The following is a 15,258-nucleotide window of genomic DNA, read 5'->3' as shown; positions in this document are numbered from 1 at the left end:
CAGTTATTTAGCACAATTGATCATTCTCTCCTCCTCGATTTAGAAGGCCCCCCTAAGTTTTAATACTGTGATAAACTTGAAAAACTGAAAAACTTCACATGGCGTTCAAACTCTGAGGACAGCCTTTACTTTCTTAACTTAGCTTTCAGCTGCCTTGATATGTCCACCCAGATGTTGATTAATCTTCTCAGATTTCAGATATCCAGAATAAACTTCTGATCTTCACCCCAAAACCTGCTTTACCCTCAGTTATTTCTATCTCAGTTGATGGCTACTGTATTCTTCCAACACTCAGGCCAAGAACTTTGGAGTCATTCCTGAATCCTATCTTTCTCTCATTCCCCCCGTCTATCAGAAAATTCTTGTCTTTGCTTTCAGGTTATATTTACCACTCCCTGTTCTAAGTTGACTGCATCATCTCTTGTCTGCATTACTCCAGTGGCCTCAGTAGTCTCCGTTTCCTCAAGTATGTCAACAGTGAAAGTGATCAGATTGCAAACATCACATGCAAAAATATTAAATGATCCACAAATACAAAAACTTAGTAAATCTCTGAAATATTAATCAGACCCTGGGCTTCCACTTCAACTCAAACTTTATAGCTGAAAGAAAATAAAGTGAAGTCACTCAGTCATGTCCGACTCTGTGACCCCATGGACTGTAGCATACCGTGTTCCTCTGTCCATGGGATTTTCCAGACAAGAGTACTGGAGTGGGTTGCTATTTCTTTCTCCAGAGGATCTTACCGACCCCAGATTGAACCCGGGTCTCCCTCATTGTAGGCAGACTCTTTACCATCTAAGCCACCAGGGAAGTCCTAACTTTATAGCTACCTGTGATATATTATCACAGGTAGGCCACTCAAAAACCCAGCTTTGATTTTTCAGGAGAGCTCTGATACTACTTTAGTTTGGATCATGAGAATGGACAGGAAACAGTCTCTCAGAATTGTATTAAGGTACTGAAGGGATAGCTTTGGCTTACGAACTATTTTTAATAAAATTGATCTTGGCTGCAAGTCTCTTGGCACTGGAAATTGACACAACCGGCTTATCTGTACCTGTATCTCAGAGACCCATAGAGTTAAAAATAGTTCCAGGTATATGTCAGTTAGCTCGTCCAGGTAGAAGGTAATAGTGATGGTATAGTCCCCTAATTTTTTGTGTATTCAGAAATTCTAATCTCTGATTATAGATCCTAGTCTCTGCTCTAAAATCATGCATATTTTATCATCCAGTTTTTAATAATGTCTGTTGAGCTTCCCAAGTGGCACAGTGGTAAAGAATCTGCCTGCCAATGCAGAAGACACAGGAGATGCAGGTTCAGTCCCTAGGTCCGGGAGATTCCCTGGTGTGGGAAACGGAAACCCACCCCAGTATTCTTGCCTAGAAATTTCTATGGACTGAGGAGCCTGGTAGGCCACAACCCATGGGGTTGCAAAAAGTTGGACGCAGCTGAACATGCACATGCACATTTATAGTGTCTACCATGTACTAGGCACTGTTTTAGACTTGGAACGCATTGGTAAGCAAAACAGATTTTTTTAAAATGCCCTTAAGGGGCTTATAGTTTTAACTAGAATAGAGAAAGTAAACACCAAGCGTGCTAAATAGATGGAAAATATATATTCTATTAGGAGGTAGTAAGTACTTTGGGAAAAAATTGAGCAGTATAAGGGCAATTAGGAATTGGTTTGGCAGTTTTAATAAGGGTGGGCAGAATGGGCATCATTTGAGCAAGGACTTGAAAGAAGTGACAGAGTTAGTCATGTAATTATTAAGGAAAGCACTTTATGATAGAATAGCTAGCAGAAGGGCGTAATTGGGGCACTTGGCATGTTAGTTGGAATAGGGGCAATGGGGAAGACAATAGCACGTGAGGTAGAAGACCTAGGCCATTAAAAGAAATTCAGGTCTGAATAAGAACCATTGGAAAGTTTCAAACTAGGGATTTCCAGTAACGTTTGCTATGTGAGTGGAGCATAATTAACACCTTTGTTTTTACGTTAGTACTACATGCTAGTCATTTTGTGTATAGTAGAATTAATATTAATACTCTTTAATTTCAGAGAAATATTCAACCATTCACATAAGCAGAGGAATCAAGATCATCAACAATGTCTGTCACTGAGGAAGACCTGTGTCATCACATGAAAGTAGTTGTCCGTGTGCGTCCTGAGAACACGAAAGAAAAGGCCTCTGGACTTCATAAAGTAGTCCATGTTGTGGATAAGCATATTCTTGTTTTTGATCCCAAGCAAGAAGAAATCAGCTTTTTCCATGGAAAGAAAACTATGAATCGAGACATTACAAAGAGGCAAAATAAGGATCTTAAGTTTGTATTTGATGCTGTTTTTGATGAAAATTCAACTCAATTGGAAGTTTTTGAACACACTACTAAGCCAATTCTTCGTAGTTTTTTGAATGGATATAATTGCACAGGTAATTGTTTCAGCTGGGATTTAATAATTCCACCTGATTTCATTTTTATATTAGGACATCTACTAGACTCTTCTAAATATAATCAATTTTAAGATGCTTGTTTGCTAAAAATTCTTCAGTTTGGTACTTCATTGTAAATGTAGATTTTCTTTGAAATTTAGTCATCATATATTTTTTTGATTTTTGAAAATTTCTTTTCCTGGGTCTTGCTTTGGTTCCTATAGATGGTCATCCTTTCCATTTCCTTATGTTTTAAAACTACATGCTTCGGATAGTTGATGCCAGATTTCTCACAATTTGTATTCATAAATATGCCCAATGTTTACCTATGCAACAGTCTATCCGTGGGGGATAGTGGAACATTTCTGAACACTTGGCAGTTTCTTCATAGCACTATTTTTTCTTTATGCTACCTTGAAGTAACTATTTTTAAAGACCATGTTGAGTATCATACCTGTGCTGTTTTAGTATATCTCCAGCCTAAAGAAGCATCTTTAGTGCTCTCAGTAGACCTATAATAATTTGCCTTTCAAAACGGCTCTGTTGATTTCCTAGAAAAGAGCTCTCCAAAATGCCAGTTAATTGAGTGCTTACCAGGTGCCTCACACCATTATTAATATTTTTGTAATTACCACCATTTATGGCATTATCTTTAAGATACCCCAAAACTATAACATGTTTCCCTGGCTTTCACTGACTCATTCACTTTTATTGCAGAAGATTTACCCTCTAGGTCAAAAAAGAATGGAATGTGGTTTATTGATTAGACCTTCTTTGATTCTCATTTTTAAGCAGATGTTCTTTTCCTCATTCATGAAACTCCATATTGTCTCTAGAGATTTAAAAAAATTATTTTAATTCCAAATGAAAAAGTCTCTACAAAAGTAATACTGAATCTTTGGTTTCTTCTTGATTTTACTCTATATTATCCAACTATCTTAAGACTTCATGTTGTACTGCCAGCTTACATAAAATAAAACAGAATGAATCAGTTTAATCCATCCTACTAAAAAGTATTTTTGTAGTTAACAAACTTAGCAGAGAGATTTAATTTATAAAAATAATTCTCAAAGACTTATTGCTTTAACTGAATATTATGTTGGGTATTTGCCATATGTAATTCAGAGTGGGTTTTTTTTTTTTTTTTTTTTTTTGGCATTTGAAGAAATGTATCACTGTTCTATTGTACTGGATAGAGTCCTGAAAGCAAAGTAATTTACCTAAAACAAAAATTTTTAAAGGAATTATTATAAATGAGTTTTATTTGGAATTCTGCAAATTTGTATCAATATTTAGTACCCGCTTTGTGCCAGATCACTTACTAGTAGTGTAAGTCACTTACTAGGTAGGAAGGATACATAGTCTCTACTTTGGTGGAACTCACAGTTAGAAATACAGTATGATACTGTAAATTGCCAAGATTTAAGAATGACTATAAATGAATTTGGATCTGTTAGATTTTCAAGTTACTGTTTAGGATATCCAGGTGGGACTATTCACTAGACGGTAGATACAGTAATGTTATGTGTCATAACAAAGAACTCTGATCCCTTTTCATAAAAACTCAGTACTTGCATATGGTGCCACGGGAGCTGGAAAGACCCACACAATGCTAGGATCAGCTGCTGAACCTGGAGTGATGTATCTAACAATGCTGGACCTTTACAAATCCATGGATGAGATTAAAGAAGAAAAAGTATGTAGTACTGCAGTTTCTTATCTGGAGGTAAGTTGGCAATATCATTTTTTTTGGTTTAATCAATAGTATTGAGAAATCTTTTTATAAGAAATTCCATTATCCTTTCAAATTATTCTATCAGGCAGAGATTTTTTTTGTGAATATATTAATATAAAATCATTAAAAATCCTGGTCTTCAATTATTTGTTGTAGATCTTATTTTTTTCTGTTAAGTATTTTGCCATAACTTCTGACTTATACAGAAGTAGTAGGATTAGTATAGATAGTATAAAGAACTTCTAGATTCCCTTCAGTTGCATTCGCCATTTGTTAACATTTTACTCTTCTTTCTTTCGCATATGTGGTTTTCCTTTTTTTTCCCCCTGAACTGTTTGTTACAGGCTTGTAAAGACAGGAAATTTCTTAAATAAAAACTGAATAGTAATCAATATCAGGAAATTAACAATGATATAATGAGATTTTGAGAGTTATTCTAATAACACCCTTTATTGAAAATAAAATCTAAGATCATATATTATATTCAGTTGCAATTCATCCCTTTAGTCCCTTTAATCAGGATTTTTTTTCTCTATATTTTATGTTGCTATTGTAAAACTTTTAGTTTAGATTTGTCACGATTACATTCCGGTTATGGACTGGCAGGAATACCACATAAGTGATGGTGACTTCTTCTTATATAACATATCAAGAAGCTTATATAATTAGTTAGTCCTGACACTGGCTGTGTTACCTTTGATCAGTTTCATTACACTGGTGTCTACAAAGTTTTTCCATTATAAAGATACTGTATTTCCCTATATGGGACTTCCCTGGTTGCTTAGTGGTAAAGAATCTGCCTGCAATGCAGGACATGCCAGTTCGATCCCTGGATCGCAAAGATCCCCTACAAGAGGGTGTGGCAACTCACTCCAGTATTCTTGCTGGGAAAATACCATGGACAGAGGAGCCTGGCAGGCTACAGTCCACCGAGTTCCAGAGAGTTGGACATGAGCAAATAGACTGAGCATGCATTATCCTTTATAATTAATAAATAACTTGTAGGGAAACAGTGTAAATCCTGTGACTCCTCAGTCTTTGGTCTGTTCATTTTAGTATCCACTGATGATTCATGCCTGAATCAATTACTATCATGATTGCAGGTGATAGTGATTTTCAAACTCCATCGTTTCTTCTACAGTTCTTCATTGACTTTCTACTACAGAGAAGAGCTTTCCCTTTCCTCTACTGTATCAATGTAGACTTATGGATTCTTAATATTATTCCATAGATTATAATCCTTTTCTCTAAGTATTTATCTGTATGCTTAAATTGTGCAGATTTGGCCAGGTGAGGCTCCTTCCTGCTATCTCGTGGGAAGGGGCAGGGGGGTGGGGGTGGGGTTGACATACCTCTTCATTTGAGACTTTCTACCCTCTTAATAGCTGACATTCAACAAATAATAACTAAGTAGTTGGCACTTTCACTTTGTGTTCAGATAGTGTTTCAGAAACCAATGCAGAAACAGACATCCCTGATTTTACTGCCTTTTCGTTTGTGATGTCAGAGGGTCAATTTCTAGTTTTTACTGCTCTTGCTGACATCTTATTGTTTGAGAGTTTCTTCACATTTTAGAAATTGATTTAAGATTATATTGCTAAAAATTGTTGTCAGTCTATAGATCTTGGTGATAAAAGAGAAGTAAAATTCATTTTCTGTAGTTAAGTATTTTGAAAAAAATTTGTTCTGAACTTAATTAGGAAGAGAGCATGGCACCATATCCATTATTTCTTCCTTAGATCCTTTTATAACTGGGACAATTTTGAAGTTTGCTTATTTTTATAATGTTTTCAGTTGTTTTTTTCTTTCTTTAAATCTGTTTTCATTTTATTAATGGTAAGGCAATGTCTAATCTAACAGTTTACTACTCAGTCTGTGCACCAAAATTGGCTGTGGGGCTTTTTAAAACTAGACATGCCTAGACCTCACCCCCTGGACATTTTAGTTTAATAGATTTGGATTGTGGCCAAGACATCTATGTATTTTAAAAGCTCCCAGGTGATTTTGATGCATAGACTAGCTTGATAGTAATTGTGTAATTATGTATTTTGTATGATTGAAGTGGGTAAGGGAAATCATTTAAAAAGTGACTGTTGCTTATCAGAAAAATAAGAACCAAAAAGTTATCTCTTCATTTTATCATTTTACTACTTCTAAGAATTTATTGCATTTAAAAATGGTTATCATTCATTGTAGCAAGCTTTACCAGCAATGAATTATCATCATAGGCTATTTATTAGAATATGGATATAACTTACAGAAAATAATTCTTAAAGATTAAATTTATGTGTTTTTTTAATCTTATCAAATAGATACAATTGTCATTTTATTATCAAGTAGAAAACTTAGTACCTTTAGTAAATTGATAAAATTATGTCAATTGTACTACTTCTGTACATTACTTATATTGTTGTTGTTTAGTCACTAAGCTGTATCTGACGCTTTTGCAACCCTATGGGCTCTAGCCCACCAGGCTTCTCTGTCCATGGGATTTCCCAGGCAAGAATATTAGAGTGGGTTGCGCTTTCCTTCTCCAAGGGATCTTCCCAATCCAGGGATCAAATCCATGTCTCCTGCATTGGCATGCAGATTTTTTACCACTGGGAACCAACTGGGAAGCCCTACATTACTTACAGAAATTGCTAAAAAGAATTGCCAGAAATTTAAAATGCAGATGTGTATTCAGGGCCATTCAGTAGAGTAAGGATACCAGACTCTGCTCTTACCTTTGTGACTGTGAACTTGGGCAAGTCACTTAAACTCTGAGGGCCTCAGTTCCCTCATTCAAGTTAGGGGGAGACTGTCCCATTATGGAATTATCATTACATGTTAAACTTAATGCAATTGAAGGATAAGTGAAATAAATACCATCCGTCTTTCAGGGGTTTTCTTTAACTTTTAAGCTCTGAAATTTAAAAAGTTTGGACTACTTGGGCATCATGAAATAATATCTTCTCCAGTAAGAACCACACTACTTCCATACAATTTACACTTCCAATCCATTACAGAGTTTCCCAAGACCGTTTGTCTCACATATTTCCAGAAAATAGGAAGAGGCAATTCCAGCTATCCTATTTCTGTTGACTTGTAGTCATCAAACAAGGAATTGCTGGTTATCAAACTCTTCTGTTTTACCAGATGTTAGAAAAGTCATGGCAATATGTGATAGAAGGGATGAGATGAATGGAAATGAGCTGCTGCTTCTCTTTGAGACAAATTCTAACATAACCTTAAGGCAGCAATGTATGCATGTTTGTGTGATGTTGTCACTACTGTTTCAGTGTCAATGCTAAGCATCAATGCTAAGCAATCCTTTTTATTTTAAGGTATATAATGAACAGATTCGTGACCTCTTAGTAAATTCAGGGCCACTTGCTGTCCGGGAAGATGCCCAAAAAGGGGTGGTCGTTCAGGGATTGACTTTACATCAGGTATGTTCACAAACTTCATTTTTCGCTTGTTCAAATAGCAAGTATGGTAATTTAGCCATGTACTTATTTTAAAATAATGAAGTATCAAGTTAAAATAATCAAGTATATCATCAGCCTTGTTTTGTTTTCCTTTAAGATAATCAAACAGGCTTTTCTTTTAAAACTCTACTTGGACACTTAATATAGTATATTATTCTGCTTAATGTATTATTTTATCTCCTCAGAGAGATTAGATTTTATCTTTTATTGTTCATATAGCACAAAAGTGCTAAGCAGATGATACACGATTGATATTTAATGGGATTTAATAAGAAAATAATTTCTATTTTACCTGTAAAAGTCTTCTTGATTGTTGATGGTTTATTAAGAAATTTAAGACCGGCAATTAATTTGTATGTTTTTCTTCTGTGTCAACTACTCTAGCCCAAATCCTCAGAGGAAATTTTGCAGTTATTGGATAGTGGTAACAGAAACAGGACACAACATCCCACTGATACGAATGCTACGTCTTCTCGTTCTCATGCTGTTTTCCAGGTAACAGGTCACTAGACCATAGTTCTTAAAATTGAATTTAAATGTAGCCAAATTTATGAATAGTAACCTGCAAACATTCTAAAATATCTCTTCATCTGTGAACTTTTCTACTTCTCGGCGCTTCCTTTACTTTGCAGCTTTGAGAAGATTCAGTCAAGAATATTTAGAATTGAGATGATGTAAGTTAGAATGTAAATTTTTAACCTGTGTAAAAATACGTGATAGTAAAGTGGTAGTATTAGAGGTTTTCTTTCCTTTTCTTTTCTTGAATTGGTAAAAAAAAATACTTAATCTTTTCAAAAGATAATCTTTTATTCAGAGCAGACTTTCTCTTTATAGATCTAGATTTACAGAACCAATAAATTGGGGAGGTACTGATTAAGATTTCACCATAGTGACCATGTAAGTAGTTGCATTCTTTAAGAGAGTGTGTGATTCAGTTGATATAGTACTTTTTAGGAATATAGGTCTAGAAAAGCCTAAAGCATAGGTTAGTAGTTATTATTTGTAGTTTCTAGTTTTATTAAAACTAGATTATAAGCTTTATTCTGGATATGCTATTTGAAACTCATCCAATAGTTGAAAGAATTCAAATCTGAGGATATCAAATCTTTCAGAAAGTCTCTAATCCACAGAGCTTCATTAATCTTTTCTCTTCTTCCCACTGACTTTTCATTTATCAATAATCTTCAGAGACATGTTTATCAGGGACATTGAAATTTCCCCAAAATATCTTAGACTAAGTGTTACCAGAGTGTAAAAGGCAGCTGTTTTAACCGTCTATCAAACCAGGAGTTATTAACATTTACCCTCTAGTGCACGTATAGGAAGTCTTTTCATTTTCAAATTTTTCTCAACTTGGGTAATTACTTTTGGTACTCTTGGATATCAGCCAGTCCAGTCAAGCTGTACCTTGTTCAGTATGTCTTTATAGTGAAAATAATTGATTTCTTGCTCTTTTAAAAATAAAGTATACATTTCCCTTTTAATTTTCTTAAATCTAATCCTTGTTTTCCCTATTATCCTGTAATTTCAAAAAGATTTATTTGAGACAACAAGATAAAACAGCAAGTATCAATCAAAATGTCCGAATTGCCAAGATGTCACTCATTGACCTGGCAGGGTCTGAAAGAGCCAGTGCTACCAGCGCTAAAGGGACCCGGTTTATAGAAGGCACAAATATCAATCGATCACTTTTAGCTCTTGGGAATGTTATCAATGCCTTAGCAGATACAAAGGTAGGTACTGTATGTTTATTTGTTTAAGTGTTTTGAAATATGTATAATTCCCAGAAGCATATTCATATAATTTTGTTTTAAAGATCTTATTATAAGTCAAGTTTTAAGAATGTAACAATCATGTTTACGTAAAGAGCAAAGACCACAGAGAGCCTAGTATATCAAATAAAGCTATTGGTCTTTTTTGTTTGTTTTGTTAACTTCTTGTTTTATAATCAGAATTTGTTGAATGAAAGGTATTGAATATCAGATTGAGAGTTAATATTTATGATATTTTTTCTCATTTATTTTGAATTTGATTTTTTTTTAAATGACAATTTAATGAGCACTACACAATAAGCATGATAATTAAATTGGCATGAAGACAAAGCACACACTTTAGAAAAAGTTAATTCTGGTCTGGTTAGTATTTTATATATATACTGTAAGTTGAGTTAAATATTAAAGAATTTTGAGTTTTCTTAGGAAGAGGAGCTTAGGGTATAAAATATAATTAAATCATCTAATAGAATAATGTTTGCTAGATGCCTTTGGGTCATTAAAAAATATTTTTTGTCTACTCAGTGCCAGAAGTGCTTACAAGAGCACAGCGTATTCGATAACTTCTGTGTTTGTAAAAATGACTTCCTTTTTTTTTTAAGTTAATCGGCACTGTTGGTTAAGAGTCTGCCTGCCACTGCAGGAGACGCAGGAGATATGGGTTTGACCCCTGGGTTGGGAAGATCCCCTGGAGTAGGAAATTGCAACCCACTCCAGTAATCTTGCCTGGAAAGGTCCATGGACGGAGGAGCCTGGTGGGCTACAGTCCATGGGGTCACAAAGAGACACAACAGAGCACTCACACACATGATAATTTTAGTTCAAAACAAACTCAGAAGCTGTAGGAAAGTTACTGTTAAACTCTTCAAAATGTTGCATTTTGATAAATATGAAGTACATTAAAATGATTTGGGAAGTCTTTTTTATTTTTTAAAAAGGCAAGTTTCTAAAATCACATGAATATTACAAAAGCAAAATATATTTTGTGTTCTAAGTTAAAATCTCAGAATATGTGAGCAGACAGCATGGTATAGAGACTGATTTCCTAAATTTTGCCATTCATGAAATTTTTTCCATATACTGATTTAATTTTAATAATCGATTGCTGTTGAGTCATTTGTTAGTCAGTGTTTAATGCACATCTTATACATGCAAAATCAATTCAAGTAGCACCAGCCTGTGCACACTCCACACTGTTTGAGAAAGACTGCTATGGTGGAAAGCATAGTACTACTGGGAGCTGGGAGACCTCAGGCCAGTTTCTAGCTCTGTGACTTACCAGCCACGTGACCTGAGGCAAGTCATGTGGCTTTTTGCTTAGCTTCATTTTTCTCTTCTGTAATATGAAAGAGTTACATTGGATAGCATAAGATTGCTTTTACCTTAACGTTATAGTGCTCTGTTTTTATATAGAAGTAATTGGAAATGTTTTTACTTTAAAATCATAGCTGTCTTTTAAAGCAAAAGATAATCTAGAAAAATAAAGTTCTCTTAGACCTGTGGTTGTGCTTTCAGATAAAGTATTTGTAAGATTATAATTTATTTTGTATTCATATTAGATGGTTATTTAAAGAGAGAAGTACCTCTCTGCCATACAGAATTCTTATTATTCTTCTGGAATATGTTTCTCCAGGGTATATATTACTTTTGTATTTTAATTTCTTTAATAGACATTTTGATTTTGAATAGTTTTAAATACAGAAAAATTGATTAGATAATACAGGAAGATTTTATTCAATATACCCCACATTCAAGTTTCCTCTACTAATATGTCACATTAATATGGTACACTTATTACAACTAATGAAACAGTATTGATATTTTATGATTAACTAACATTCACACTTAATCAGATGGAGATACAATCTTTCAGTGGGAAATTTGTTTTCGATATTCATGGAGCAGTTCCATAAGATGTGTAAGTCTGGGCAGAGTTGTGCAGTGCTTCAATTCTTATAGTGAAATGGTAGCAGGTTTGCATTTGAATGTGGAAAATGACATAAGAATCCTGTTTTTATTCTTTCAGAAAAAGAATCAGCATATTCCTTACAGAAATAGTAAGCTCACTCGCTTGTTAAAGGATTCTCTCGGAGGAAACTGTCAAACTATAATGATTGCTGCTGTTAGTCCTTCCTCTGTGTTCTACGATGACACATATAACACTCTTAAGTATGCTAACCGCGCAAAGGACATTAAGTCTTCTGTAAGTGTGTTTACTCTGCCTTTGTGGTAAGAGTACTTGGTGCATTTTTTTTTCTCTTTTTTATACCTCTAGCGACATAGGAAAGAGAGATATATTTCTACTAATGAGTTAAGAAATCAAGGCTAGAAATGTCTTTACTAACCCAGTTAATTGAGCATTAACTAGGACAATGAAAATATTAAGCATCTTAATTACATATATAATAAAAAATGATTATTTAATCTTTTGGAGAATTAGGATGTTTTAGTGCCTTTCTCTCTAACCTTTTTCACATCTTGACTCGTGATATTTTGATGGCGTTTTGGTGTAATTGGTCAAGGCCTCAACACATTTGTTGTAGTCAAAGCTGACGCTCTATTGTAGCCCAGCACCAGCCGTTTCCACCTGAAAACCGTGGCCGTGTTTGCTGATCCCTTAAAGCCTTAGTTATTTACTTCATCTATAAAGTAGATACAATATCTGTCTCAGTTTATAGAGTAAATAGTTTTCTAAAAATAATTTATTTTCACATTCATGATATTGATGTAGCCAATCTGTATAGCTACAGCAATGTAATAATAAGTGGTTAGGTTGGTATTTTTGCCAGTAATTTGGGGTAACTTTTTTTTTAACATAAGTCAAACATGATGATGGATGTGTAAAATCACAAGACTTCAGAGCTGTAATAGACCTAGAGTTCAACTGGTATGATGACTTCTCTTCCCACTTACCCCTCTGCTGCTCCCATTGATAGAAAATAAGTGGGTTATTGTCTTCCTTAGAGAAATATGCATATATTGTTCATATAATAAATTGGGAAAGGTGGTGCTGTATTGAGTATACAGAGGTTTTTGACACATATTTTTCATGCACTGCTTACACCAAACCACTAAGGAAGACATTTTTAGCTCTTCTTTACAGTTGAGGAATTACATGTTCAAAGTTGTAAGTATTAAATTCTAAGTTAAGTGAGAAGTGGACAAGGCCTCAAAATCAAGTATTTGGATTTAATGTTCTTTCCGCTATTCCATAGCTGCCAGGGGGCTCATACTTTCATAAAAAGGATAAAATATATTGAGAACTTGTTAAAAGCTACTTGAACATACAAACTGGTAAAAATTTAAATTATCTCTGTATCTTAAAAGTCAAAGGACAAAGGGGAAAATGGGCAATTTTTATTATATGAATGCCTGCTTTGCAAGTTCTTTAAAGTACCTTTTCTCCGATAATAAGGCAGTAAATCTGTTATTAATGTGCTCAGCATACCCTTACCCACTTGTCATAGATTTTAAGCATGAGCATAGTTGATTATATTGTCATGATTGTAATTGTCACAAATTCTGAATTCATGAAGCTGAATTAATGAGGATATAATGCTATTTTGTTCACATATATAACTGATTTTTATCTCTGTATATGCGCAATCATAATTTCTTTTTCTTAACAGTTGAAGAGCAATGTTCTTAACCTCGACAATCATATAACTCAGTATGTAAAAATCTGTAACGAGCAGAAGAAAGAGGTATGTCTTTTCTTTACATTGTTGCTAATCTCTCTCAGTTCCTCATTTCTGGGATTCTGCAATTTTTATTGTCTAAAACTTTGATTTGCTTTTCTATTATAATTGAAATTTTGTTCAGTTAGTTTTCACAGCTAAAATTTTTCTGTGGCTGTGTATAATGGAAACAGATAATTTGTATTTTTAACTACTGTTTCTCTCTACTAGATTTTAATGTTAAAAGAAAAACTAAAGGCCTATGAAGAACAGAAAGCCTTTACTGATGAAAGTAGCAAATTAATGATTTCAAACCCTCAGAAAAAAGAAATTGAAAGGTAAAATTGACGTTAAGATCTCATTTTAAGGATTTTGTAAACTTTAGTCTGATAATTAAAGTTTATAATTTAGTCAGAAATTTATTGTTATCATCATTTGTTGTGTGTCTTTATATATTCTCAACTGAATTCAGGAAGTCACAGATTGGTCTTACATGGTACACTTTGGAGATCAGGTAATTTTAATTGTGATTATACAGATAATGAGAACCAGGTCTTAAATATGGGATGGAAAAAGTAAAGCTAATTATGTCACTTATGAAATTGGTTTTTAATAGTTTCCATGTTTTTCTTCTGTGGTGCTTTAGTCCCTTCTGGCTGCTACAACAAAGTACCACAGACTGGGTGGCTTATAAACAAACAAAATTATTTCCTACAGTTCTGGGAGCTGGAAGTCCTAGATCAGTGTGCCAGCGTGGTTGGGTGAGGGCTGCCTTCCATGTTGTAGACTTAAATCCTCACATAAGCAAAGGAGAGGGAGATCTTATAACTCTAATAATCCACTTAATTGAGTTTAAGCAATTAATTATTTAAAGGGGCATCTCTCAATGATATAAGTTGACACAGAAAAATGATCTGTTTCATCTTAGTTTCTTAGCAGATAAATTTAAAAAACAAAAGCTGTAATATAGAACTCACAAGCACTAAGATAATTTCCAAGTTGTCCTGATGGGCAATAGTTGAAAAGCTTTGGATCTTGAGTAGTTCTAAGAAGACAGAAAGGAATTCTTGGATCAAACAAGTTTCCAAAGTACATGAACATATTGAAAGCTCCAAGCGGCCCACAGGAAAAGAAGCCTGTTCACCTTTGACTGAAAGCTGAGTAAACCTTCTCCACAGCTGATTCTCTATTATCATTAGTATGGAAACTAACCACATCTTAAAGCGCTGATCACTCACACTTACAACTCTTGAGTGTGCAGAAGATGTCTTAGTGTTCGTAAGGAAGACTAGTTGACAGTGATTTTCAACCTAGTTTCAAGTGTGTATTGAAGTTTACACAAAATATCCTTGATTTGAAGAAAATAATTTTTTCTGCCTCAGTTTGACCCTAGATGCTAAGATAACTTCTAGGGAAATAACACTTTATTTTAATAACTGTCTTTGTAGTTTTTGATGATATGTAGGCCCACATTAATTTCATCTGATGACTACAGCACCTCTGAAGTTTAAAATGGAGTATTGTTTTCTAACTCACAGATTAGAACAAGAATTATATATCATCCTTTCAAATCTTAATCCTATGTACCCACTGTGCTGTTTTACAGATACAGTAAGAAATAATTAGACAATTATTTCTCTTTATCACTGACAATGAGTCCATTTTTCATACAGCATAAACTTGACCTGTGTATTATTAATAGCTCTGCTTATGCCAGAGATTTCCTAAATAGTATTTAAATTATTTTCTGTTAATCCCACTAACAACCCATTGTCAAGCTAAAGTTATATTTAATAGTCTTATAATACTTTTTGTTATATTCTACCAACTTCACAGTGTCTTTTAAAAAATAACTTAAGTAAATTTGACTCCTCATTATTCATTTAATCTTAAAGCTTCTAACTCTGCTATATCATTAGTTGTATTATTATATTTTGTTAGTCAAATATGGGATTGGTCCTCAGATAATGAAATAGCTCTTTGTTGTTTCAAGTTTCTTGAAAATTAAAGCAGCCACCCCCTGCTCAAATTTGGAGTCATTGCTTGCATGAAATTGTTCAGCTCTACTTAACCAGATCTAATTATCAGTTAAAATTGTACAAATTGGTAGATTTTTCTGGAGTTGATGTGATTTTAAATCATTGACATTCGCTTTCTGGTTGT

General features: G+C 34.0%; 1 protein-coding gene across 1 annotated transcript in view; it reads left to right on the top strand.

Annotated features, from left to right (window-relative positions):
* KIF18A (kinesin family member 18A) overlaps nucleotides 1-15,258 on the top strand; it is a 78,857-nt gene that overhangs the window by 7,823 nt on the left and 55,776 nt on the right. Inside the window, exons 2-9 of the mRNA XM_043481144.1 lie at nucleotides 2,069-2,441; nucleotides 4,010-4,167; nucleotides 7,503-7,607; nucleotides 8,031-8,141; nucleotides 9,182-9,379; nucleotides 11,445-11,621; nucleotides 13,048-13,122; nucleotides 13,327-13,433. Of these exons, the coding sequence (XP_043337079.1) occupies nucleotides 2,117-2,441; nucleotides 4,010-4,167; nucleotides 7,503-7,607; nucleotides 8,031-8,141; nucleotides 9,182-9,379; nucleotides 11,445-11,621; nucleotides 13,048-13,122; nucleotides 13,327-13,433 (1,256 nt within the window). The 5' untranslated portion in view covers nucleotides 2,069-2,116. The remainder of the gene's footprint in view (nucleotides 1-2,068; nucleotides 2,442-4,009; nucleotides 4,168-7,502; nucleotides 7,608-8,030; nucleotides 8,142-9,181; nucleotides 9,380-11,444; nucleotides 11,622-13,047; nucleotides 13,123-13,326; nucleotides 13,434-15,258) is intronic.

This window comes from Cervus canadensis, chromosome 11 (genome assembly GCF_019320065.1).
Source record: "Cervus canadensis isolate Bull #8, Minnesota chromosome 11, ASM1932006v1, whole genome shotgun sequence".
Taxonomy (NCBI): domain Eukaryota; kingdom Metazoa; phylum Chordata; class Mammalia; order Artiodactyla; family Cervidae; genus Cervus; species Cervus canadensis.
Note: the sequence above shows the minus strand (reverse complement) of the source record. Positions and strands in the feature narration are given on the sequence as shown.